The sequence below is a fragment of the Vitis vinifera genome, chromosome 2, assembly GCF_030704535.1.
Source record: "Vitis vinifera cultivar Pinot Noir 40024 chromosome 2, ASM3070453v1".
NCBI lineage: Eukaryota > Viridiplantae > Streptophyta > Magnoliopsida > Vitales > Vitaceae > Vitis > Vitis vinifera.
The window spans coordinates 2,131,718-2,156,336 of record NC_081806.1 but is presented as its reverse complement, the minus strand read 5'-3'; the positions used below and the strand labels follow the sequence as shown (position 1 = coordinate 2,156,336).

At 37.4% G+C, this 24,619-nt stretch overlaps 5 protein-coding genes across 5 annotated transcripts; 1 reads left to right on the top strand and 4 right to left on the bottom strand.

Annotated features, from left to right (window-relative positions):
* Nucleotides 1-125: 125 nt before the first annotated feature.
* On the bottom strand, nt 126-1,639 carry LOC100241093 (uncharacterized protein At5g39865). Its single transcript, XM_002272420.4, has one exon. It carries the CDS (start codon nt 1,196-1,198, stop codon nt 236-238), a length of 963 nt encoding a protein of 320 aa, XP_002272456.1. The 5' UTR covers nt 1,199-1,639; the 3' UTR covers nt 126-235.
* Nucleotides 1,640-3,480: 1,841 nt separating this feature from the next.
* Nucleotides 3,481-5,981, top strand: LOC100263362 (protein IQ-DOMAIN 17). Its single transcript, XM_010661863.3, has 5 exons — nt 3,481-3,898; nt 3,984-4,280; nt 4,356-4,601; nt 4,676-4,813; nt 4,942-5,981. Exons 1-5 carry the CDS (start codon nt 3,767-3,769, stop codon nt 5,731-5,733), a joined length of 1,605 nt encoding a protein of 534 aa, XP_010660165.1. The 5' UTR covers nt 3,481-3,766; the 3' UTR covers nt 5,734-5,981.
* Nucleotides 5,982-7,742: 1,761 nt separating this feature from the next.
* Nucleotides 7,743-10,520, bottom strand: LOC100258227 (growth-regulating factor 8). Its single transcript, XM_002272499.5, has 4 exons — nt 9,810-10,520; nt 9,378-9,545; nt 8,897-9,257; nt 7,743-8,701 (listed from the first exon to the last, which is right to left on the bottom strand). The coding sequence occupies exons 1-4, from the start codon at nt 10,156-10,158 to the stop codon at nt 7,972-7,974; spliced, it is 1,608 nt and encodes a 535-aa protein (XP_002272535.3). The 5' UTR covers nt 10,159-10,520; the 3' UTR covers nt 7,743-7,971.
* Nucleotides 10,521-12,987: 2,467 nt separating this feature from the next.
* Nucleotides 12,988-15,019, bottom strand: LOC100253094 (protein BRANCHLESS TRICHOME). Its single transcript, XM_002272534.4, has one exon. The coding sequence runs from the start codon at nt 14,228-14,230 to the stop codon at nt 13,202-13,204; it is 1,029 nt and encodes a 342-aa protein (XP_002272570.1). The 5' UTR covers nt 14,231-15,019; the 3' UTR covers nt 12,988-13,201.
* Nucleotides 15,020-18,271: 3,252 nt separating this feature from the next.
* Nucleotides 18,272-20,040, bottom strand: LOC100266719 (protein CANDIDATE G-PROTEIN COUPLED RECEPTOR 7). Its single transcript, XM_002279606.5, has one exon. It carries the CDS (start codon nt 19,882-19,884, stop codon nt 18,562-18,564), a length of 1,323 nt encoding a protein of 440 aa, XP_002279642.1. The 5' UTR covers nt 19,885-20,040; the 3' UTR covers nt 18,272-18,561.
* Between the last annotated feature and the right edge of the window lie 4,579 nt (nt 20,041-24,619).

Here is a 24,619-nt window from a genome sequence, read left to right as displayed (position 1 = left end):
TGAAAAGCAAGACCCTTTCCCCATCCTCCACTCCTATATCTAGTTCTGGTTTCCCCTACTGTTTAGATTAAAGCAAAGCAAACAATCACAATATAACATTGAACAGAAAGGGCTATATATGTATATAGATCAAAAGGAAGGCAAAGATGATTTTCATTCAGGCCAAAATTCAAACTGGTTATTGAAAATATCTTACAAAGATAGAGGCAACCAGATGAAATGAGTAGGTGAAGGATCAGCTACAGATGGGGCAGAGCACCAAACCATTCTCATTACAATCCGGGCACCTCACCACAACACTCCTCCCTTGCTTTTGCTCCATCTCCTCCTTCACCATCATCACCATCTTACAGCTGCCATTACATTGAAAACAAGGCAAAAACCTCACTCCCCCACAGCCCTCGCAGACCTCACCAGCTCTGATCTTAGGCAACCCTTGAAGCAGCTCACCCAAACACCCCTCTTCCACTATCTTCAGCACCTCCTCAGCCCCACCCACATACCTCCCCTTCACAAACACCCTCGGCGGCACCATCTGGCAACTGTCTTTCCCCTTCATCAGCTCCCTCAACTCCTCCTTGAACCCTCGATCCATCGAAATGTCTCGCTCGCACAGCGACACCCCAAGGCCTTCAATCGCCGCCCTCACGGCGTTGCAGTCCTCAAACGTCTTCCGCACTCCTCTCAACGTCGTCGTGTAGACCACCACTCTGTTCTCTCCATTCGGTGGGCACAGCCTCTCGAACCCATCCAGCAACGCCAAACATTGTCGCAAAACGCTGTCGTTCAATGGCTTCAGAACCCTCAATTCATCACCGCAATTGGGACGATTGGGGTTAGAGTTCTCTTTATTGATGTTGGTCTCTTTGATGGCCAATGCCTTCGGTTTGGAGGGGGCTAGCGGGAGAGGAGGGAAGCGGAAGCTGTCGGCGTCGAGACCCGCCATGAGCTCCCAGGAGTTGATCACCTCTGGCTCTGACCTTATGCCCCTCGGTTCGGAGAGCGGGCTGGGGAACACCGAGCCGAGGGTAAACCGAGGAGTTAAGGTTGGTGGGTGGGTGGGTTGAGGAGGTGGATCGAGGTTGAGCAGGCCATAGGTGGTGGACGTGAGCGACACAATATGGTGACCCAGCGTTGAGCCACTCAATTGACCCAACTCCTCCTCATGGTTCAGCAGAGTTGAAGAAACACACCCCATTTTGGACTTGCAATAGATTCAAGAACGGACAAACCACAATCAAAAGAGACTCAGAAATAAGGATCTTGAAGACAACCCTTTACTTTTGTGAGGAAAATCCGAGAAAATGCATCAGCTCAACTCACTCGGTGGCGAAAACTGTGGAGCAGAGCATTCAATTTCAAAATGCTGAGTAACTGTTGGCGCACGGGACTTGAGCGCTAAAATTTAAGTTTTGCTTTGGTTTTTTTAATCACACAGTACATTGAAGCATTAAAGAGGAGCCTTTTTTCCTTTGAATTCAATTTTCTTTCCCATTACTTTATTTTTCTTTTCCCAATCTGCTGACCACATTCAATAAATTTTTTTCTAAAATATGACCATTTCAAATGCAATTTAGAGTCCTAGCTCTACCCACATTTACCCCAAATGCATATCATCTTATACACTAATGATGGCCACCTCCTTTTGCCAAAACCAAGTCTGAAAAGTGATGGAGGTGAGGGAAAGTGGGGTGGGGTTTTTCCCGGGAAATGGATTCAAAAATGGCAGAGGAACACAGTAATAATTGCTGGGTAATGGCCTAAAAAAATGGTAGGAAAGTACTGGGGACTGGGGGCTCACAGAGGGTGTAGACCCATCTTTAAGAGAGGGCCCAATTATTATTATTATGACTTATGAGGGAATTGGAGAATGGAGGGTACCAAAAGAAATTTTGGAAAAGGGCAAAAATTGGGAGGGGATGTATTAGATGGTGCTGAGAGCATTGAAGATGAGGTGGTCTTCACAACTGAGAGGTCAGTGATAGTGTAGCAGGAGTATATAGTCTCTGTTTTGCAAATAAATGTTCAAAATGAAAAACATTTACATGGATGTTGCTTTCAGAACATCAATTCAAAAAGCTTTTCTTGTGGTGGTTATTAATGAATCTGTTCAGAATGGTTTTCAATTTCTATTTCTAGCAATAAAATAAAGTATAAATATTAGTAGATGTGACTAGCTATATTGAAGTAAGGTTAATTTCATATTTGAATTGAGACTCAAATATTTCAAACATCCTTTCAAGTTACATTTTGACCTTCAAAGGCAATCAAATGGAGAATTAGGAACCAAGGCCTTGCAATGGAGCCCAAGAAATATTGGGCTCATTGGGCTCTCGTTATGTGTGTGATCAGATGTTCTCCCTGTTAGACAAGACAGCTAGGCCATACGAGAACAGCATAAACAGCTAGCAGAACCCAAATACAAAATCATTATACATGTAGATTGAAAGAGGTTCCATGGAATCTTCATTATCCTCACATTCAAATTTTAACTTATCATGGTTGGGAAATGATAACCACTCTCATTCAAAAGGTTCCATTTGTTAGTTTCCACTGGTTTGAGTACATGCATTGGACAAAAACATGGATAGACAAAAAAATAAAATAGGGGGAAAAAGGGGAAAGGGGGGGGAGAGAGAGAGAGAGTTTAAGCTCATGCCAATATGCTATTTTATAGAATCTAGAATGTAATTTAGTTAATAATATGCATTTGGTTTCTTAGGGAATGTTACCAATGGTATCTCTATCAGGAGGAGTAGCTGCAAATAGCAGGCAGAGATGCCATCCTCCAAATTACAACTAAAACAAAGTGGGTTTTTATTTGTGTATTTACTTAATAAAAAATATAAAATGGGTCTATGAAAAGGGGGAAAAGAAAAAGGTCTGACAATGTAAAATTTTTGGTACAACAGAAACCATTTACTCATCGCCTGTGATCTTGAGAATGTGGCATTAGATCTTTATATTTCCCACCTAGTAGATTGAAAAGAGTGTCACAAGTGATAAATGCAGCAAATGAAGAGAAGGGCTTCCCTCGTCCGCTGCTGATGATGAAGCTAGCTGAAAGAGAACTGCATCACTCAGATGAGGCTCATGAATGCTATTTGTTTATTTACTCTTGATTTCATAGTTGGGAGAAGAGAATCTAAACAGTTTGACCAGTCCACCGGGAAATAAAGCCAAACGTCCCTTTACCCAAAACTGGATTCCCTTTTCAACTGGCTATGCTGGTTACTTGGTGGTCTTCGAGGGAGGACTTAACCAATATATATATATACACACACACACACATACCCCCTTCACCACTTCTCTCTCCTTTCTTATGTCCTTTAGCTGCTGATAACACGTGAAGCCATTAGAGTTGATCAGCTGTTATTTAAGAGAAAAATATAAAAGCACATACACTACTGATACAATGAAAAGGTCCCCTAGTGTTTAAGCAACTTTGGATTCTTGTGTACTATCAACTCTCTCTCACAAGTCATATGTCTTGTAAGTTGTTATCTCAATTATATTTGCAAAGTTCTTGACAATCTCTGACACTTTTCTTTAGCTAGTTTTTGACATGCCACTAGAAAACACCTAAACTTTAGCAGATATATTGGAGGTCGTACTCTGAAGTCATCTCAGTCTCTCATTCATTTCTCCCCCTTAACAGTTATGGAGGTGAAGGAATCAGAGATACTTAACATGCTGCACCTCTCCTCTATCTCCTTACGCCCTTTACTTTTGATGTAAATGCAGCTAAGTTTTCTTTCACTTGCCTATGGGAAAGAAGGGAGGGTCCTCCTGGTTGACAGTGGTGAAAAGGGCCTTCAGGTCTCCAATCAAGGACAATGAGAAAAAGAGTAGCAGAAGGAGAGAAGAGCATGAGCTAGAAGAAGAAGAAGAGGAAAAGGTAAATATTTCTTCATTCCTTCTTTTGGGTTTTTTTGTGATTTGAGTTTTTTTGTAAATGATAATATGGTTTTGCATTTGGGCAGAAGAGAGAGAAGCGAAGATGGATCTTCCGGAAACCTACTACTACTACCACTACTACTAATCATGTTCAAGTTCAAGAATGTGAAACAAAGATGATATCAAGTGTACCCACAAATCCCATTTTGGTTGCTGAGCAGAGGCATGCAATTGCAGTGGCAGCAGCCACAGCAGCGGCAGCTGAAGCTGCTGTGGCAACAGCCCAAGCAGCTGTGGAGATTGTCCGTCTCACTAGGCCATCCAGCTTCTTCAGAGAACACTACGCTGCTGTAGTCATTCAGACAGCTTTCAGAGGCTACTTGGTAAGTAATAAGTTATGGGAGTTTTTTTTTCTTGTTTAATGCTTGCTGTTCTAAGAAGAGAATGATTGTGTAAAGGCAAGGACAGCGCTTCGTGCACTTAAGGGTCTTGTAAAACTTCAAGCTTTGGTAAGAGGACACAATGTTCGAAAGCAGGCGAAGATGACACTGAAATGTATGCAAGCTCTGGTCCGAGTGCAGTCTCGGGTGCGTGATCAGCGTGCGAGGCTTTCGCATGAAGGGAGCAGGAGGTCAATGTTTGCTGAAACCAACAGCCTATGGGAGTCTCGATATCTTCAGGAAATTAGACACAGAAAGTCCATGGTGAGTGAATGTCTTCATCATTTTAAGGGCATAAGCATGCCTTTCTTCTGTGTTTTCATGGCTTGTTATTACAGTCGAGGGATAGAAGCAGCATAGCAGATGAGTGTTGCGGCCGCCCCCATGAGATTGAGGAGATTGAAGCCATGTTCAGAAGTAGGAAGGAAGGTGCATTAAAACGTGAAAAAGCCCTGGCTTACGCTTTCTCTCATCAGGTTCCTCTCTCTCTCTCTCTCTCTCTCTCTCTCTCTCTCTCTCTCTCTCTCTCTCTCTCTCTCTCTCTCTGTGTTCTTTTCTACGGAATTAGAACTCATCTCTTTAGTATCTTGATGTCCATATCAAGGTATGGAGATCAGGAAGGAACCCATTTGCAGGAGATGAAGAAGATCTAGAGGAAAGAACAAAATGGCTTCAAAGGTGGATGGCAACAAAGCGATGGGAAAGCAGCAGCAGAGCTTCTACTGATAAAAGAGATGCTATAAAGACGGTTGAAATTGACACTTCTAGGCCTTATTCTTACTCTGCTAGTAATGTTCGAAGGTCCTCAGTTTATCAAAATCAACACCTCAGACCACCCACCCCACATTCCACTGCCTCTCCCTTCCACAAAGCGCACCACAACCTCTCTCTCCACCTCTCACCTGTCACTCCCTCTCCTTCCAAAACAAGACCCCTGCAAGTCCGTTCAGCAAGCCCTAGATGCCTAAAAGAAGAAGAAAGCCATTCCACAGCCCACACCCCGAACCTAGCCTCCATTCATTGTTTCAATGGCAGTATGTGCCGCCAAGGAGCAAGCACAAATGGGGATGTTGCTAGTGCTGTATTGCCCAACTACATGGCTGCCACTGAGTCTGCCAAGGCTCGGGTTCGTTCAGAAAGTGCACCAAGACAGAAGCCCTCAACGCCAGAGAGAGAGCGAGGAGGTGGGTCGGCAAGGAAGCGGCTCTCTTACCCAGTCCCTGAGGCGCCATTGAGTAGCACCAGCACTACTTGTAGTAGTATGCTCAGCAAGAGCCTGAGAAGCCCCAGCTTCAAAAGTGTTCATGCCAACCTCTCTTCCTGCTACACTGACAGCCTTGGTGGAGAGATTTCTCCAACTACAACCAGTACCGAGCAAAGAGGGTGGCTAAGATGAATGGGGTGACTCATGCTGATGATAGATGATATTGTCCACTGCAATGATGAATTTAGTTGTTATGTATTGTCTAATTTGAATAGGAGATGTAGAAGTAGTTGATAGGAATGGATTAATTAGTACTGAATTTATTTTTCCCAGCCTAAAACAGACATCAACTTTCTGCATTAGCCCTAGGCAGATCTTTTCAAACGGAACCATAACTCATCTCTTCATTCCTTGTTCTAATCTAAGTCCTTTCTGCACCATTTTATTATTATTATTATTATTATTATTATTATTATTATTATTACTATTATCATCTTCTTCTTTGTTCCATTCACAGATTCTACATCTTCAAATTCGATAAAAGTGGTGAGTAGAATTACAGCACCACAAAACTTAAAATCCTGAGTTGATGATGAATAGTAATCTTGCTATCTCGCAGGCAAGCAAAGTGAGGACTAAATATACATATATATATATATATATATATATATATCTATCAAAGGAGCATCTTTCAGTTACAATGAGAGTGAGGAATGAATGAATGATGTTGACAGAGAATGAGGAAAGATGAAGACAATTCAACCCACTTGAAAATGCAATGACCACACACATTAATGCCCACTGTACAAAAACCTAAAGTGAGAAGGAAAGAAGGAAAATGATTGTCGCCTAACCTAGCTGATTGCATTAATGCAATACTAAAAGACCACTTTTGAACTTCCAAGCAAAAAACCAACACCCCCTTGAACACCATCACCTTCATCAGCTGAGAGGGAAAATAGAAAAATGAAAAATCTACCCAACCACCATCTCAGAGACTGGTCTATTCTCAAAATGCACACTAACCTATGTATCCCCCAAGCGACTCTTATCATGATATTTTTACAGCAGATATCCACAACTCTTATCATGTTCAACCATATACACTGATACATATTCTGCCTCCTGTTGTACAATATGTCAACAAACACATCCAAACATGCAGAGCCAACCAGAGAAAAAACAGGCGACAAAGGCTGAGTAAATATATAGTTTTTAAGTCATATCACCGTATTTGCTACTGAGACTTGAAGGAAATCCATCACTGTTCTTTTTTCAGAGATAATAACAGATTGGAAGATAAAACAAAGCAGATTAGTTGGATACTTTGATGGATACACATAGTACATGGGATTCTGTGTATTAATCCATTGCAAAACCAATTCCCAATGGTTTGAAGCACTTTTCTTATGGAACGAGGTTTTTGATAAAATTGTAAGTTTTATTTTTAAAATTTTGAAAATCACTTGAAGTAATTTTTGGACTAACAATTGATAGGTGTTTATTACAAAAAAATCACTTTTTTTTTTTTTGTTGGTGTGGGGGTGGGGGGTGGGGGGGGGGGGGGGGGGGGGGGGGGGGGGGTGGTGTGGGTTGAGGAGAACCGTTACTAACAGAAAATTACATGCTTAATCACTCCTGAATGGATTTTGAACTTGCTTTACCACGAAAATGGTGGCCTCAACTATTCAGATCCTTACAATGAAGTTGGGCTGGGCTATTGGGTTTTTGGACGTCTGACCCTTTTCTTGGGTGGGCATAGGTCTGCCAGGTAGTAGGTTATCAAGGCCACATAAGACTGGGCTTGAGCACATGTGTATGGAGCCCAAATGGAGGTTGGCAATGGTGGTTCCTTACTTGGCAAGTGAACTATCATTGTTTTATCACAAAGTGGTCCCATCCATGAAATGCAGAACAAGTACTATTATTATTATAATTATTTTTTTATCAAATGTCCTTCCAATTAGAATGAAATGAAAGCCATCAAAGTCTTCTGCCTTCCACCTTGGGTTGACTTGGTTTTTTTTTTTTTTTTTTATAATATTTTTGTTCTTTATTGGGCACCAGTCAACTACGGATGTCAATAATATTAAAAAATGAAGACAGGTCTGTACCTTTGGAACATTGAGCTTTCATCCAAGAAAACTACATGATGTGAAATATAGAGTTCTTCTGTGAATGACTGTTTAAAAGAAAAGCGATTGAGAAGAGAAGTTTGTAAAATTTTCATTCTTCCTTGAAGAAAACATTTGCTTTAAGGGGTTGGTGCACAAATAAAAGGGTGAGAAAGGGTGAAAACAAAAGCAAAAGAAAGGTTTCTTTTAAGAGAAGGAACAAAGAAACAAAGCCAAAAAGAAAAAGGGTTCCTAAAATTGTCGCTTGTCGTGGCACTGGTCCAACCAAACAGTAGAGAGGCCTAAACCCCCTCCTTCAATTAATCAAATTAAGCCCTTGGTTGCCATCTCCACAGGAGCTCCTGCTACTGCTGCTAGTGGTGGTGGTACTGCTGCTGCCACCATGAACTGATGCTGAGTTGGAAGGTGGTTTCACTGTACTTGCCATGCCCAGGCACAGGGCTTCAGCCAGTGGTCCACCAGGTGGGGAAGCCATCCATGGAACAGGGTTCATCCAGTTGAGAGGCTGAGACTTGAAGCACCCACCATTCTCTCTTTCTAAGTCCATCACTCCAGGGCTCAATTCACCATGGAGGCTGCTCTTTTCATTGCTTCCATCTCCACCACACATTGAGAGGGTCAGGGAGGAAAGTGGAAGCTTCCCTCTTGAAGAAACAGGGCACTTGCTGTTGCATATTTCATTTATGTCACTATCTCCACCCCTCTCAGCAGTGGACCATGCGTCAATGAAGTCCCTTGCCGTCTGTGTCTCACCTTGGTTCAGATTAGTATCCTGGAAGGAAGCCAATTTGGGGCTAAGCAACAAGCCACACTGGTGGTTGAGCCGCTGGGTCTGTACGCCATGGGCAGCACTCAACTCAGAAAAGGAGCTCGAGTACAGCGGCTCCCCGTCATAACGCTGCTTGAAAACACTTACATTTTTGTCGCAGCTGGGGCTGTTCCTCTTCACTCCATGCTTGGACTGCAGCATGAGTTGCTGCCATTGTTGGTGGACTGTGTCTCCTTTTGTGAACCACTCCGGGCACCTTCAGGGAACACCCATGAATCACATCACCCACATTTATTTATGCAAAAACAAAAGACAGGAGGAGACCCACATTGTAGACACCTCGAATACGAACAAAGAATAAAAGAAAGTATATCATAAGCTAAAAACATTAATGAGGTTTGGGTCCTAAGAGTCAGAGACGCCATGTGAGACACTCTAAACTCTAACCCACCTGACTTGGCCGTATGGTGGAGCAGACGCCAAGGTTGTGAAGGCAGATGTGTGGTGGCCCTCCGTTTGGTTCAGAAGATGAGACCTGTCTTGAAAGGATTTGGTGGTGTCAGCTGGAAGGTTAAGTGGCTGCTTGTTGTTGCTACTGGTGGTGGTGGCGGTGGTGGTGGCGGAGTTGTTGATTAACTCGGAATGCAATTCCACAGGCTTTCTTGAACGGGGTCGGCCTTTATGAGTGTGTCGCTCGCAGTACTTCTGGTCAGGTGCCACATCTCTCGAGCACCGCCATTTCTTCCCATCTGTTCTCCGGCACCTCCACGGCTCAGGATCCGAGCTGTTCGGGAACCGCAAATCCAGAGAACCTTTAACCCACCAAACAACATAAATAAACAACAGCTAAAAGAGAGAAATCATATGAGGAAAAATTGGCAACAAATTGAAATTTAAGACCAAGAATATGAAGTTCAAAAGCAAGAGATTACGATTAGAGTGGGAAGCAGTCACATCTGAGAGGCTTCTGCTAATGGGTATGAGGAGTTCAGGTGGAATAGGGACAGAAGCCATCATGTACTTGTAGATTATAGTCTGCCGCTCAAGCTCTTGCCACTGAGCTGCTGTAAAAGGAACTCTCAGAGAAGCCGCCATTCCTCCTGCACCCACATAAAAAATCACATCTTTAGCCTTTTTTTTTTTCTTCCCTCTTCATGAGCAACTTTTTTCCTTTATGCTCCATTTTGTTGATGAGAAAATGTTAAAGAAAAGGAATCCAACAGTGAAAAACGCAAGACAACCAGAAGTTATGTTTCCTCATTCTATATATTTCCTCCGTTTTCTCTCCAACCAAACAGAAGGTAAAGACTAGCAAAGTGAAGCAAGTGTCGTTGACAGGGAAGAAGAACAAGGAAGAAGCTAACCAGTGGATTTGAAGATGGAAGTATCAGTGGTAAAAGGGTGCAGAGTCCTTGGTACTGCAGCACCAGCACCAGCACCAGCGCCGACAACATCGTATATATCACTCATAGACGCCACCAGGTTACTTGTGTTACAAAATATGGGCCCACCATCTCCACCACCACCACCTCCACCGCCATCACCACCACCTCCACCGCCATCACCACCACCACCACCGCTGCCATCACATTGATAATGACAAGAATATTGGTGAGGCATCAACATCATCCTCTTACAATCACTACTCTGCATCTTCAAACCCAAACTAACATCACACCGTTCCAAAAACCCACCCTTGTCTCCACTTCCCATTTCCAAAATCACTTCAATTTTCCCATCAAACAAACACCCAAAAACAAAACCCACCAAAAGAAAAGCCCCCAAAACTCTTGATTAAGCCTCTCCTTGGTGATTTTATACAAAGTGATCACGTGGGTGCAACAACGGTGCCGCCATTCTCAGCCCACTACCCCCTTTGCCCTTTGGCCCCCTGGACGACTCCTTTGCTTCCCAAGCCTCCAACATTCGCTCCTCTTACGGAATACGGACAAATAAATCGCTAGTCTTACCCTCTCATATAACTTTTTCATCCCTCGATACTAACGCTGTTAGATTTGTTAGAAGAAATATTTGGGTGGCCACCTCCTCCATGTCCTCAACCCATTGGCGCAGCACTTTGACTTTGCTTTTTGCTCTGGCTACGGAGGCAAAGTGATTGGGCAAGAGGGCCCTGCGCGTGAGGTGGTGGGTTTGAAGGAGGTTCGGTCCGTTGGAATGGAGTCGCTTTCCGTGAGTGACGACGTTAGCCATTTTGGGCATTGGGAGTCGTAATCTGGGGGCCCACTATCGGTTTCGTGTGAGGCTGTAGGGGACCAGAGCCCACGACGTGATGCATTAACTAATTTTTCATGGGCCCCCATTTTGCTCGGGGATTTATTATTATTATTATTATTCATATTTATTTATTTATTATTTTATCTCTTCTACTTCCACGGTTAGGTTCCCGATAAATCTATCCTTCACTTTGGTCTTTGCACTATTTGTTTCTTTTCTTTTTCTTTGTTTTTTTTCCCTCTTTGGTTGGAACTTGCACACTTTTTTTTAAAAAAAAAAATAATAAATAGAAGAAATTATAAAAATTATATTTATATTTTCAATAATGTTGATTCTACCCAATATCCAAAAGTCAAATATACCCTTTTGTTATTCCTTGTAAAAATTAAAAAACCTTATATAAAAGGCACAAGAAATTTATCATATTAAACCATGTGCTGAGATTTCATTAATTTATGATCTTGATAAATAAAAATTATAGTTGAACGTTTTTTCTTATGACATGAAAAAAGGTTGTTTACACACTAGAGGTGTGGAAGTACAAACTTCAACATTAAGTCAGCTACATGCTCGAATCAAATTTCATGATTCCATACAAAGCATATAGAGTGCGTGAGTCTTGGAAGTCAATTATGGAGACATGATTCCATGGACCACCAGACAGATGGAAGTAATGGGTGGCTAGAGATGGTGATTCAGGTGAGTGAAAAAAATACCCATCTCTGTTTCTGATGATATTCGTTTTGGGCTTCTCAGATTTTTTATTTTTTATTTTTTTGGTGGAATTTGGTAAATGGTAATATGCTTTTGGGAAAGGGCTCTTCTTCCCTCTCTTGTTGTTGCTGAGAAATCCACAACTGGACCACAGCAGAGAGGGCAGAACAAACCAACAAACCAGGCCAATTAGCTGGTCTGGAAGGCCAAACATCAGCAAAACCAAAAGAATTGGAAAGATGGAATTTGTGTCAATTGCCCTTTTAGTACTATGATGAAGGGTTTTGTCAAAGGGTATGATATACATTGTAGTATGATATACTTTGTATTATTAAATCATAACGGTTTAAGTTCTTAGAAAAATTTGTTGTCCATCATGATATCAGAGTCTCGAATCTCCCCACATGTTTATTTCTTTGATTTATTGAATCCATGTGCAGGCCCCAAGCAAATGTTTAAACTTCTAGGCAAAACCTATCCTCTGATGCTCTTGTTTAGGGCATTCTTTATTACCATGCAATTTTCCTTGCATGAAAGGAAATAAGGCCATGGATCATCAGCAGCACACCCTTGGGAGCTGTGAGCTATGTGCAGGGTCAAGTAAATAGGAAGGCCTGTCATACTAGTGATGGTGAGGTTGGAGCAAGTAGGAAGACCCACCACCACGGCAGGCATAGAAAGCAAGTAGATTGAGGTGGGATGATCATAATCTAGAATTGGGTAACACCATAAGAAGGAAAAGACTCAAATCCCTTCCACCATCTGATATGGTGGTGCATTGGATATAGAGTAAGAATTGATTAGTATATAAAGGACTTCACATGAAATTTGAGGTCTCATAGGTTGGATATGAATGAAGATTGAGGCCTCCAACAAACACTTGGTGGCTTGGGAGTTGGGAGCCAGAATAGTTGTAAAGAGAGAAACTGGGAGGATGAAGCAAAAAGTAGGGCTACTTTGGTACAAAGTTGCCAGGGTGTATCAGCATCAAAGCTTTGATTACGGGGCTGGGAACATTGTGTCCTGAATTATGGTAAGTTCATGGCATTTAATCATATGCTTACTTGCTTTTCTACTTTCAAACAAGTTTTTAAATTAGAGATCAGCCTTAAAGGAGTAACTTTAATCATGGTAGGTTGGAGTTTCTTAAAGTAATCCTCAAGCAATACCCCAGATTGTACACAATATAAATGGAAGATATTTAGGGTAAGGGCCATTGCCTCACATGATTTGGCTTCTTCCAGAGAATGTAAAATAGATTTCATCTCTTTGTTGCTCCTTTCCAGGATCTCAGAGTCAGATTTTTCCCACATGTTAATGTCTACTTTTCGGGTAAAATGTATCGGTTACTTTCAAATTTAGGGGGTTTTTACATCGAACTTTTTGGGGTAATATCCTATGAGATTAAATGGTTAATTATTAATTATCTTTTTCCACTTCAGGCCTGAAGTTGGTCTACTTCCATCCACAAGTACTTGTAATAAAGTCGAGCATGTGCACATGTCTTCAATATTCAAGAGGAGCTGATCATAGAAACAAGTCTTATAACACAAGTTGAGATCTAAATTCTCTTATTTCCATGACTAAATGAACTATTCACAAACACAAACTCATATATTCATCATAACATGCTTTCAACAATTACAAACTCAAAAACAGTATTTACTCCATTCTTCCAAAAACAGAAGTTCAGGGTACTTGGTAAATGGCCAGGAAAATCAGAATACCAAGGAAGAAAAGATTATGCCTTACCAAAGAACAGAGTTAATCAAGAAACAGAGATGTGAGAACAAGAAAACTGGTTTCTTTAACTCATGATAAGACTATTGGAACGGATAGGATTCTTTTGTTTCAGTAGAATTCGTAGCTGAGCCTTTTGGCACTCCAGTTTGGTGCCCAGATGCCTACTTCTAGATCCAATTGCTCGAACAACTCTTGGGAACTCGACAAACCCTTTGATCCCTCGCTTAATATGTGGATTTTCGGTTTCCGGTGAGGCTCTTCGCTGAATTGCCATTGATGGAACCACAGCATTACTGTCATTACAAGTGGGCTTCTCACCTGGAATAAACCTTGCTGATTCCCCACAAGAGATAGCAGCAGGAGCAGAAGCTGTTGTAATTCCACGCCCATTATCTTCTTGGTTTTTGTGTTCCATCTTGGATGATGGCCTCTCAACTTGTGTCTGTTTGGTAACCTCCAATTCTAACAGCTTTTCTTCCAATAGAAACTTTGCGTCGGCCAGCTTCATTTGAACTCTCTCTTCCCTTAACACCTCTGCCATCCTCAGCATCTTCCTCTCCTCTTCTATCTCTCTTTTCATCCAGCTGATCTCCGCTTTATCTGATGATATCTCCTTGGCAAGCACTTCACACACCCTCTCCATGGCTTCTCTCCCCCTTCTCTCTTCATTCAGATCTTTGGCCAGCCTTTTATTCATGGACTCCACCTTCTTACGAGCCTTGCGTTCGAATTCAAGCTCAGCCTTCAACTCGATGATCTGGGCTCGAGCTATATCAAGCTCTGAATCCATGATAGGCCTGAAAAAGGTCAGATCCCAGAATGAAGCTGCAATCTTACGAGCGGAGAGAGGGAGCTGTAGCCGATGATGATGCTTGTTTCTAGTTTGCTTCTGCTGCTGGTGTTGATGATGACGATGATGATAATGATGATGCTGCTGTTGTTGTTGTTGTTGTTGTTGATGCTGAGAATAATAAAATGGGTTCTCGTAAAGCTTCCAGCTCGGGCAAGTGGTGGCTGTGATGGGCTCTTCGGAGATGGTTTCATTTGAAGGATTTTCTGGGCTTCTGATCATCATCATCATCATCTTCTCCATATCTTTCTCCTTTTCCTATATGCCTTTTCTTGGTACCTTCTCTTTTCTTTCTCCCTTTGCCGCTTTCCTTTCCCTTTTTTTTTTCTAATGGGATTTTCCCAGCTACAAAAGTAACTGGGGTAGGACCAGTCTATTCTGTAAGCTGCTTTGAATTGAAGGTGGATTGAAAAGGAGAAGAGATGTCACATGCCCCCCATCCTAATTAAAACAGTAGGAGAAGGTGGAGTGGCTGATGTTCTTGGTCCTCTAATTATCTGTCCCCATCTCTCTCCCTTTCTTTATGATTTCTCCTGTTTTGTTTATATCTCTCAACCAGTCATTCTGCTAGATTGCTCAACCTTAATGCCTCATTATGATGGACCTTGCCCCATCAACTCCCGAACTAAAAGTTCCAATTTTGGACAAAAAAAAATTGTTACCATTTAAAAAGACTCGCATTTGACCCTTCTGCACTTGAACTATATCCTAATGCTGGATTTCATGTGGTAAACACTATAATCAGTGGAATGCTAAGGACCCAAAAGTTAAAACTTGGAACAAACTCAGCCTCAATTATGCCCCCAACAATCTCATCCGGAGCAAGTCATCTTCGTTAGTGTGTCTAGTTCTTGAATTCAGTCCCCACTTGGACGGTGAAGCATTTCTTCAAATCAATCATTCATCAACCCCAGCCCCCACATGGATGTTTAATGTTTGCTAAAGCAACAAAAACCACCTCTTCACCTAATATGAGGATTTTTTTCTCCCCTGCTTCTCAAAGCAAACTATAGAAATAAGAGGTTTTGGAGCCCCAAAAGCAGAAGAGGTAATGAGTCAAATGACTGGTTCCGTGCCATATGTTGATGGATTCAACAAGACAAACACGTGAGAAGAAACCCCATTCTTAATCAACTTGCCTATCTAACTCCAGGGTCCCTCTTCAAGGTGTTTCTAAAGTTTTCTTATGATTACTAGAAAGTACCACGTTTTATGCATCACCCCAGCCAAAATCTCTGATTACCCAAGTTCTTGGGTTCAGGATTTATAGCAACAGCTAGATCCCTGGCATGGTCTGTACTATGGCACATGACTAAGATAAGTTTGATAAACCAATGACACAGGCTGGACCACTGAACTGGACCACACCCCATATGGAACTGGCTAATGTGTGTGGAAAAACACAAATCTTCAAAGATTAGTCTCAAGGAACTACTTAATAACTAGAGCAGTTAGAAATAATTTGGGAATGATTCATATTTTTGGTCCAAACCCATTTGATTATAGTTCCGAATAACTGCACGGAGGGACATGTGCTTACACATGCCCAAGGAAAGAATCCTAAGAAGCGTTCAATAGGGGTATGTTCTCAAGTCAAAGAACAGGGAGCCATATTCCATTTCGTGATCATAACGTCTGTCTTCTTTGGAACTCAAAACTTGTCCCCTTCCATCGAGTATAGATCTGGATCCTAGAATGACAGCTTCCTAAAACTCCAGATTACCCGACAAAAGGAAGCAAGGCTAGATATGTTTGATTAACCTGCTATGTTCGAGGTTCAAGGAAAACAGAACTAAAAAAGTCTTGCAGGTTTTCATCCTCCATTGGAAATCAAGACTGCTCCTTCAGGGACAGATTGATATGAAATCTGCCTTCAGTAACCCAGCTTACTGATTCCAACAGTCTGATGGACCCAAAATGACCAACCCAACAACTGAACAGAACTTGAATAGTTAAATTCCAACTTTGAATGTTGGTGAGTGCCTACAAAGAAGTTACTTTTTCTGGCAAAAAATGTCATGAATCATATAAGATATCAATGTTGGGGTGGGCTCCTATTCATTAATCTCAACCAGTAGATGTAGATGGGTGGACCACCATAAATGTAAAATTGTATAGACGTAGCACTTTTCAGGAACAACACAGTCATGGTGGTTTTGGTTTATGCACAGTGCCAACATAATATGCGTATGTAATCTTCAATTTGTCTTTCCAAAAGGGGCATGAAAATGATGAAAAGCATCCGAGATCATAGGAAGGTTTTGGGGCCTTAAATAGTGTTACCACAAACCTCTGTCCCTGTGTTGAGTTACTACTACAGATGTGAGAACTGTGTTAAGTGATGAGAGCAACAAGCTAAGCTTCAGGAAAGATATAATGAACATCAAATTTTCAGTTCTGTTTTGGGCAAGATGCCCCTATTCCTAGAGGAAAATCTTTATGAGCAAATCATTTCCCAAGTCTTGAAACTGGGAACCACAGGATGCAGCAGTATAGGCTATAGGAATAGAATTTCCAGCATGCAAAGGGATCTCTGGATATCAAGGATCTTGGTTGATTGTTGGGTTTCCACTTGTTGACGCCATTGCAAAGCTTCCTCAGCCATCAGCTCTATAAAAGCTAGATTATCATGAGAATGGAAAGAGACACAAATTCAGAAGGACATGCACAATGGAAATGCAAAAGTGATGCTAAAAACATAAATCTCTCAGGAAGCCGACCCCTAAATAGAACCATGAAACACAACCTTGACCAAATGAACACATGGAACACAACCTATAAGCCAAAAGAATTTCTCACGCATAAACTCAAAATCAATATCAGCATTTTAACTATAATGCAAACATAAAAAATGACTGTCTAAGAAGCATACCCTTGACCAACCAAAATAACTAGTTTGATCAATGGAAATCAGTTCTTATACTCGAGATGTTGAAGTAACTCAACAAGAAGGAAACAGGGAATTTCCTTGACAATTATGCAGTAACCCAAGTGACGTTACAGGCCAAGTTCTTTTTTTGTTTGGTGGTTGTTTTTTTTTTTTTTTTTTACGGGTAACAATACAGGCCAAGTTCTTAAAACAGTCACAATCCCAAACTGAAATTCTTAAGAATATTTCCAACTTATGCAGTGGCCTAAGTGACAACATCGGCCCACTGCTAGTTCTAGCCTAGAAATGAAAATTGAGAAGACATGCACCCTCTATATAGCTCAGTTAGCTGCTAGGTGTTATTGGGCAGGAAGACATAGTACCTCAACAATCACCATAGCCCAGAAGCCCAGCTGAGCTACAGGCAGCTTCACTTCCCAAAAAATCTTTAAAACTACTAGGGAACTTGGCTCAACTAAACCTGTTTCTTAATTGCCAAAAATAAACACCTAAGCTCCTAAAAAGATATCAGATACACGCATTTCATTCTCCAATAATACCTTTACAGATTTTTTTTCTGCTCACAATTACTAGCCTACAAATAATACCCTCCCAACCTACACCAACTATCAGAAAGTTATGTCCCAAATGAGAACAAGTAGAATTGTAATGGATCGTCTGCACGACACAATAGATACTGATAAATTTAGAACAGCAACCCACTTCACATGAATCTGGATGAACATACAAGAATGCTAGGAGGACAAGCTAGCAGGTTCACTTGCTGATTGTTTGAATAGCAGGAAACTATACTTGGCATTTAATAGATGCACTATATTGATTATAAGGTCTTATGGTAAGATAAATTTCAATGCACCAGGACTCATCCTCAAAATCATGTAAGCTAAACTCAAAATCATCCTACCACGAAACACATGGATCTTAAAAGAAGCAATAGTAAGAGAGAGAACAACTTACAAGAGGCAACCTTGATTACCCGAGTGCCAAAAAAAAGGAAGATATCTTAATGAATTAAAATTGTGGGGGTATTGATTTCACAACCTCCTTTAAGAACCTATAGAGGATTTCCTAAACCAACATGTAAACATTGTACAAAGCTATAAAATTAAAAGAGAAAGAAAGTATTTTCACATGTATTCCTTGAAGGTTCAAATCTTAAATTGATGGAATGTCCTTTTGCAGACACACTTGTTTATGGCTACGAGCACACTAATAAGCAGAAAATTATTCACATTAGTTTGATGAATGATCATCAATCTGAGAATTGCAGCAGAAGCAGCATTCTATAAAGGATGAGAATTGCAGGTATAAGTGCAAGTTGAGACATTGAGGCTAATGTGTGATTTATGACTCAAATGGTCGTATAAAAAAAAAAAAGAATAAAAACACAACAGTTCACCGAAAGTATTGCAAAAGTTTCAGTATTGGTACTTACACATACTGTTTAATTCACAAACATGTACCATAATCTATGAAATTATCCTGCTAACTCAAGAACAACTGACAAAGAACATCAGCATAAAAAGAGAAAAATAGCACATTTTAAATTCCCCATGCCTGCAACAGTCAAGTCCAACTGGGAAACCCAGCGGAATGCCCCAGGTTTCTACCTCAACCTTCACAATTGGTCACTGCACCATATTCTGCAATTACTATTGCCATTCATACAACACTCAGAAATATATCACAATTCAAACTCATCTTCAAGCTTCAGTTGCTCCGCTGCTGCTTCTTCCTCATCATCATCAATCACAAAATACGGATTGTGAGCCTCAGGCTTGAACTTATAACCGGTGTACACATAGAAAGCCAGCGTTGCCAACTCCCCAGCAACTGTACTAGTCCAGAGATACCGATAAGAGGTAATGGTCTCCAATGCATACACCACAACCCGGGTAAAATATATGTAGCAAATAAACACAACATAATAATGTCTGAACAGAGTCAACTTCATCAAATTAACAGCTGCCTTCCCATCAGTCCTAGCTGCCTCACGCAAATTCTTAATCGACCACACAATTGGGAACAAGACGGCACAGCAGCAAAGTATATCAACAAGCAAAAATACCTGCTTCCATGTGAACCAGTCATGCCCGTACGGCCCCGATTCATCAATCACAATTTGTGCAATATTCGCAACCACTTGAAGCGGAATCACAATCATCAAAACCGTCTTCTCCTTATCTTGCAAGTAGGGTTTCAAGAACGACCAACCCGTCCCGATCAAAACAATCAAAGTGAAAAGCGAAATCCCCTTCAGAAAACTGAATATATAAAACAAAACATCCCAACCGTGTGCACTACCAGTTCTCTTAATGTACGATTTATCCTCCGCCTCACAGAGTAAATTCAGCGCCTTCAATATCACCACCGCAAGCATAAAGAAATGAATACGAAACACCGTCAAGCGCTTCTTGTGAAGAACCCTAATCCAAATAGCGGCCATACCGAAATAAATCAAAGAAAAGAGAAAATAAACCCTAGGCAGCACCGCTTTTCCGGCCGACAAGTAATCCCGACGACCGTTCTTGTCTTCAAGATTATACATCACGGATCGAACGTTCATCGAGATCTGCACCTGCTGAAGGCAGTTGGCGAAGACAAGAGTAAACTGATCCGCGTCGTTCATCTGATACACCGTACCAAAGCTCGTAGCCCCCTTGAGCCGATCGAAGGAATACACAGTCTTGACGACGTCAGACTTGAGAGCGCAGGTGATATCCGACTCTTCCAGCTGCTGAAGAACATGTAGCCATGAGTCACGCGTGCAGAGGAAGAATCCGATTTTGGAGAGATCGAGATCGGGGTTAGAGTTAGAGAACGAGATTTGCGAGACGTTGAGCTCCAGGCGGCCGGTGTGGGTAAATCCGAACACATCGAGAGGGATGATCGGTTGACCATCGGATCGGATCTCGGAGGTGTGGATCTCCGCGAAGCAACCAGAGAACGACAGAGTGGTGAGGAGGATGAGAGCCAAGCAGCGAGATGAAGCGGAGCAGATCGCCATTGGGAGATCTGAGGGCGGGGAGCTCAGATCAGATCTGTGATCGAGTAGTTGGAGAGCAGACCTGAAGGAGACGAGCGATTATATATGCATTAAAACCTCACCGACTATGTTAGTTTTGACGGGTTTTACAAGCTACGAAAGTCTTCCCGATGACCAAGACTAGTAAACGCTTTCCGTTTGATGGTTTTTTTTTTTTTTTTTTTTTTTAACAATCGTGAAATTTTAATTTTATAATTTGTATTTAATTTTAGGCAACTTTTTTATTTTTATTTTTAAACTGAAATTTTAAAAATAATTTTAAATTTATGTTTACAAGTTGTTTTTAAATTTTCTAATCTGATAATACAAATTTTGAAAAATAAATTTTAAAATAAAATATTAATATTCATAATTATAAAAGAAAAAATTTACTTTTAAGATTATTATTTTTAAAAAATAAACAAATATATAGTAAAAAATAAAATAATATTTTTAATGATTTTCAATCATCCTTTTGTTAAACACGTAGGACAATATAAAAAAAGTCTAATAAAAAATTAGTTTATAAATTTATTATTTCAAGACTTATATAAAAATCAAGTTTCAAAATCAAATAATTGAATTAAACATGAAACCAAATTAAAAAAAAAAATTGGGAATAGATATAAATAAGATCATACTTTTTGGCACCAATTTTTATGTTAATAAAATTGTTTTTTAATCAATTTTTTTATATTAAAAAATAAATGTCACTTTGGTCCTTGACCATAACATTTACCAATCTTAATTTAAACACATCATTTATTTCTTTTATATTAAATTTGTAAATTTTTTTGAGTTAATTATTTTATATATAATTTAATTTTTTTTCTTTTATATCAAAGCTTTTTAATAAAAATTAGAACAAAAATGACTTAATTTGAGCAAAAAATTTGTGGATTAAAAAAATCTAAAAAAAAAACGGATAACATACCCTAAAAAGTTGAAGAGAAAATTTTGAAAAGAATAGAGAATGACAAAAGAAGAGAAAATTTTTCAAACTTTAAAGATGGAAAATAAAATGATCACAAGAAATTTGAAAAGTTTTCAAACTTTTAATGATAAATTTGTGTAACATTAAATGTATTAATAATGTGGTTTTAAAGAGAACGAAATTTATAACTTTTAAGACATTTTTAGAATGAAAAAAAGTGAAAAGTAAATAAAAAAATTAATTATGGTTTTCGATACACTTTCTTTTAAAGAAAATAAAATAAAAAATTTATGTTGAATTTAAAATTTCTTATGAAAAAATCATGGGAGAATTATCTTTTGGGGGTAGATGGGCCCCCAAATTAACAAAAGGTCCATATAACTCTTCAAATTGAGTTGAAGGATATGAAATAGTAACGGACAAATATACCCTTTAAGAACACATATAAAATATTTTATAAAATTAAGTTAAATAATTTTTTTTCAATAATTTTTTTTTCAAAAATACGAAATTAAATAAAAGTAGTTTTCAAAAATATTAAATTAAATAATTTTTTTTTCAAAAATATTAAATTAAATTTTTTTTTCAAAAATATTAAATTAAATTAAAGTATTTAAAAAAATATTAAATTAAATATTTTTTAAAATATTAAATTAAATAAATTTATTTTTAAAAAATATTAAATTAAATAAAAGTATTTTAAAAAATATTAAATTACATAAAATTATTTTTTTTAAATATTAAATTAAATAAAAGGATTTTTCAAAAATATTAATTTTTTTTCTCAAAATCAACAAAGGGCATTTTTGGAAATACTAAAGAATGATATCCTTCAACTCAATTTCCATACTTTCATTAGGTTTTGGGCTCAATTTGAAGAGTTACATGGACCTTTTGTTAATTTGGGGGTCCATCTACCCCTAAAACATAATTCTCCCAAAAATCATTGACTTATATTATATTGTTAAAAATTATGCTTTAATTCATTTTTAAAAACCATTATATATTTTGTAAAACTTATTATTATTTTTGTTTGTAAAAATAGAAAATAGAACCAGATTCAATTAAATAATTTCATATCTGAGGACAAATATATCATATAACAAATTATTCAATCAAACGAAAAGTATACAAAAGAAAAATAAGTTTTGTTATAAAAATATTTTAAAAAATCAAAAGAATTAAAATCTCAATAGAAGATTTTGGTAAATTCAATAATTATCTATAATTTAATAAGTGTTGTTATTAATTTACTATTATTTAATTAAATATAAAAGTTTAAAAGATTTAAATATCTCAAAATGAATGGAAATAACTATTATAATTATAAAAAGTAAAAAGTTTCCTCTAATATTTTTAAGAAAATTAATTTATTTCATTGAAAAAATGAAAGATATGTTAGGATAAGAAGAAAAAATTAATAATAATATAAATATTAAATATATTTTATTTATTTTCTCAAAACACACTTCAATATGATTTAAAATACTACAAACATATTATTAAAAAAAAACATGATTTATGGGAGAGTTTCAAACAAACCTTAAATGTCTTTCATCTTAATTTTAAATCCAAAATAAAAAAACACTCTATGATGATCTTCTACTATAACCAGACTTCTCTACATATATATTATAAATAAACCAGAATTAATTGTTGAAACTAATAAACATCGTATTGGTGATTATGTGGTGTTTTATCAAATAGAATGAAGGATGAACTAACTATGTTGGAAGGAACGTTGAAAATTAATGTATAGTTTGAGAGATTTCCCATAAATATCAACCTTTTCTTTTATAATTTTTTTAAAGCAGTTTTAGAATTGAATTTGAATATAAAATTAAAATGAGACTATAAACATACAGATTTCTATTGTGTCAAGCAATTAAAACCTTAAATAAAATTCATATTAAGACCGTTAATGAAATAAAAATTAGAGGCAAATGAAAAGATTAAATTTTTCGTTACCTTTTAGATTTGTGATTAAATTTTTCGTTACCTTTTAGGTTTGTGATGTAAGGAATGATTTCTTTAACCTCAGGAAAATGAAAATATTAAATTCCCAAATTTTCCATTGCCTTTTAGGTTTTGTTATGTCAATTTAAGGAATGACTTATGTTAGCCCTAAGAAAATGAAAAGATTAAATTCTCCAAGTTGATTATGAGTATGGAAAATATTAAATTTTGAATTACATTTTAGGTTTGTGATGATAATTTTAAGAATGGTTTGTGTTATGTTAAACAATTAAAACCGTAACAAAAATTAAAATATAAAACTATTATTTAAGTTGATTATTAGTTTTGGTAAAGATATTTCAAAAAAAAAAAAAAAAGCTCATACTTTTATAAGTAATATAGATAAATAAAAATAAAATTCAAAATAATTAATTCAATTGATAAAAAAAATATACAAATAATAAAACCTAGGCTATGGGTAGTTGGTACCATACCACATAATTTTGCTAATAATTTAGAATTATGCTTTAGGGAGTTTATTGGCTGTGGGCCAAAAGTCTTTATAACTTGTATAAGAAGGATATAAAATAAGGAGAGACCAAAATGCCCTTTAGAATAATCATCTCACCTAGAACATATAAAATGGAAAGTTATTGTAGGGAGAATTTATGGTCCGTACATGACCTACAAAAATTAGAATTTTTACCATTGGATTTATATATTTAATTATGGTCATTGATTTGAATTCGAAAACACTTGCTACTAGTTTCTTAATGGAGGATTGAATTGGAAAGGATACAAATTTAGTAATAATTAAGTAATGTTATTTTATATTATTAAAATATATAATTTATAATAAATAAAAATAATGTATTATCTAATTTTATCTTCATTTTTATTTTTACATCAATATTATTTAATATATATATATATATATATATTTTGGTTCTTTATCAACCATTTAATAAAAAATTAATTGAATTAAGGAAGTTAAGTTTATTTTGAATTCTAATTTTATTATATTAAAGAACTAAAATTGAAGAAAATTCAATTTCGATATCCATCAATTAAAATGCATTTTGATTTAATGTAATTCTCATAAATAAATTGAAATAGATTTTTTTTATTTAAAATATTTGTTTATTACATGAAATAAATAAGGATAAAAAAATTAATTTGAAAAGATAAATTTTACAATAAAATTATTTAAATTTAATTTAAAAGGATAAATTTCATAATAAAATTATTTAATAACAATAATTTTTTTTATAAACCAAATAAATATAAAATAAAAAAAAGTTATAAATTTTTTTAAAAATATGTGAGAGAAGGGTAAGGTGAATAAAGAGAGAGAAAGAGAGAATGAGAGAGGTAAAAGTCACTGATTAATTTTTTAATTTAACCATCAAGGATATTTTTAAAAATAATATCCTTTAACTCAATTTTTATTCTATCATTAGGTATTGAGTTTGGTTGATAGAAGGACATTGAGTGGTGCACAATTCTCCCACTAAATAATCATTATTTTGAAAATGTTTTTTTAATGTAATAGGTAACTTACTAAATAAGATAAGGAAAGACAAAAAAATTCTAGAAGATCATCTATCTAGCACTATCAAAGTTTAATATATGCTATAACTTCACAATTGCACATGTTAGGATGATTTTCATTTTTTTTCTATGTTGATATAATATTTATTTATTTATTCATATGAATATAAATATGTGACTGAAAATATCATGTTACATAATATTATTTTCTTTTACTTATCTTGTACATATTATTTATAAGTTTAATATTGGTCACATTTTTCATACCCTAATTAG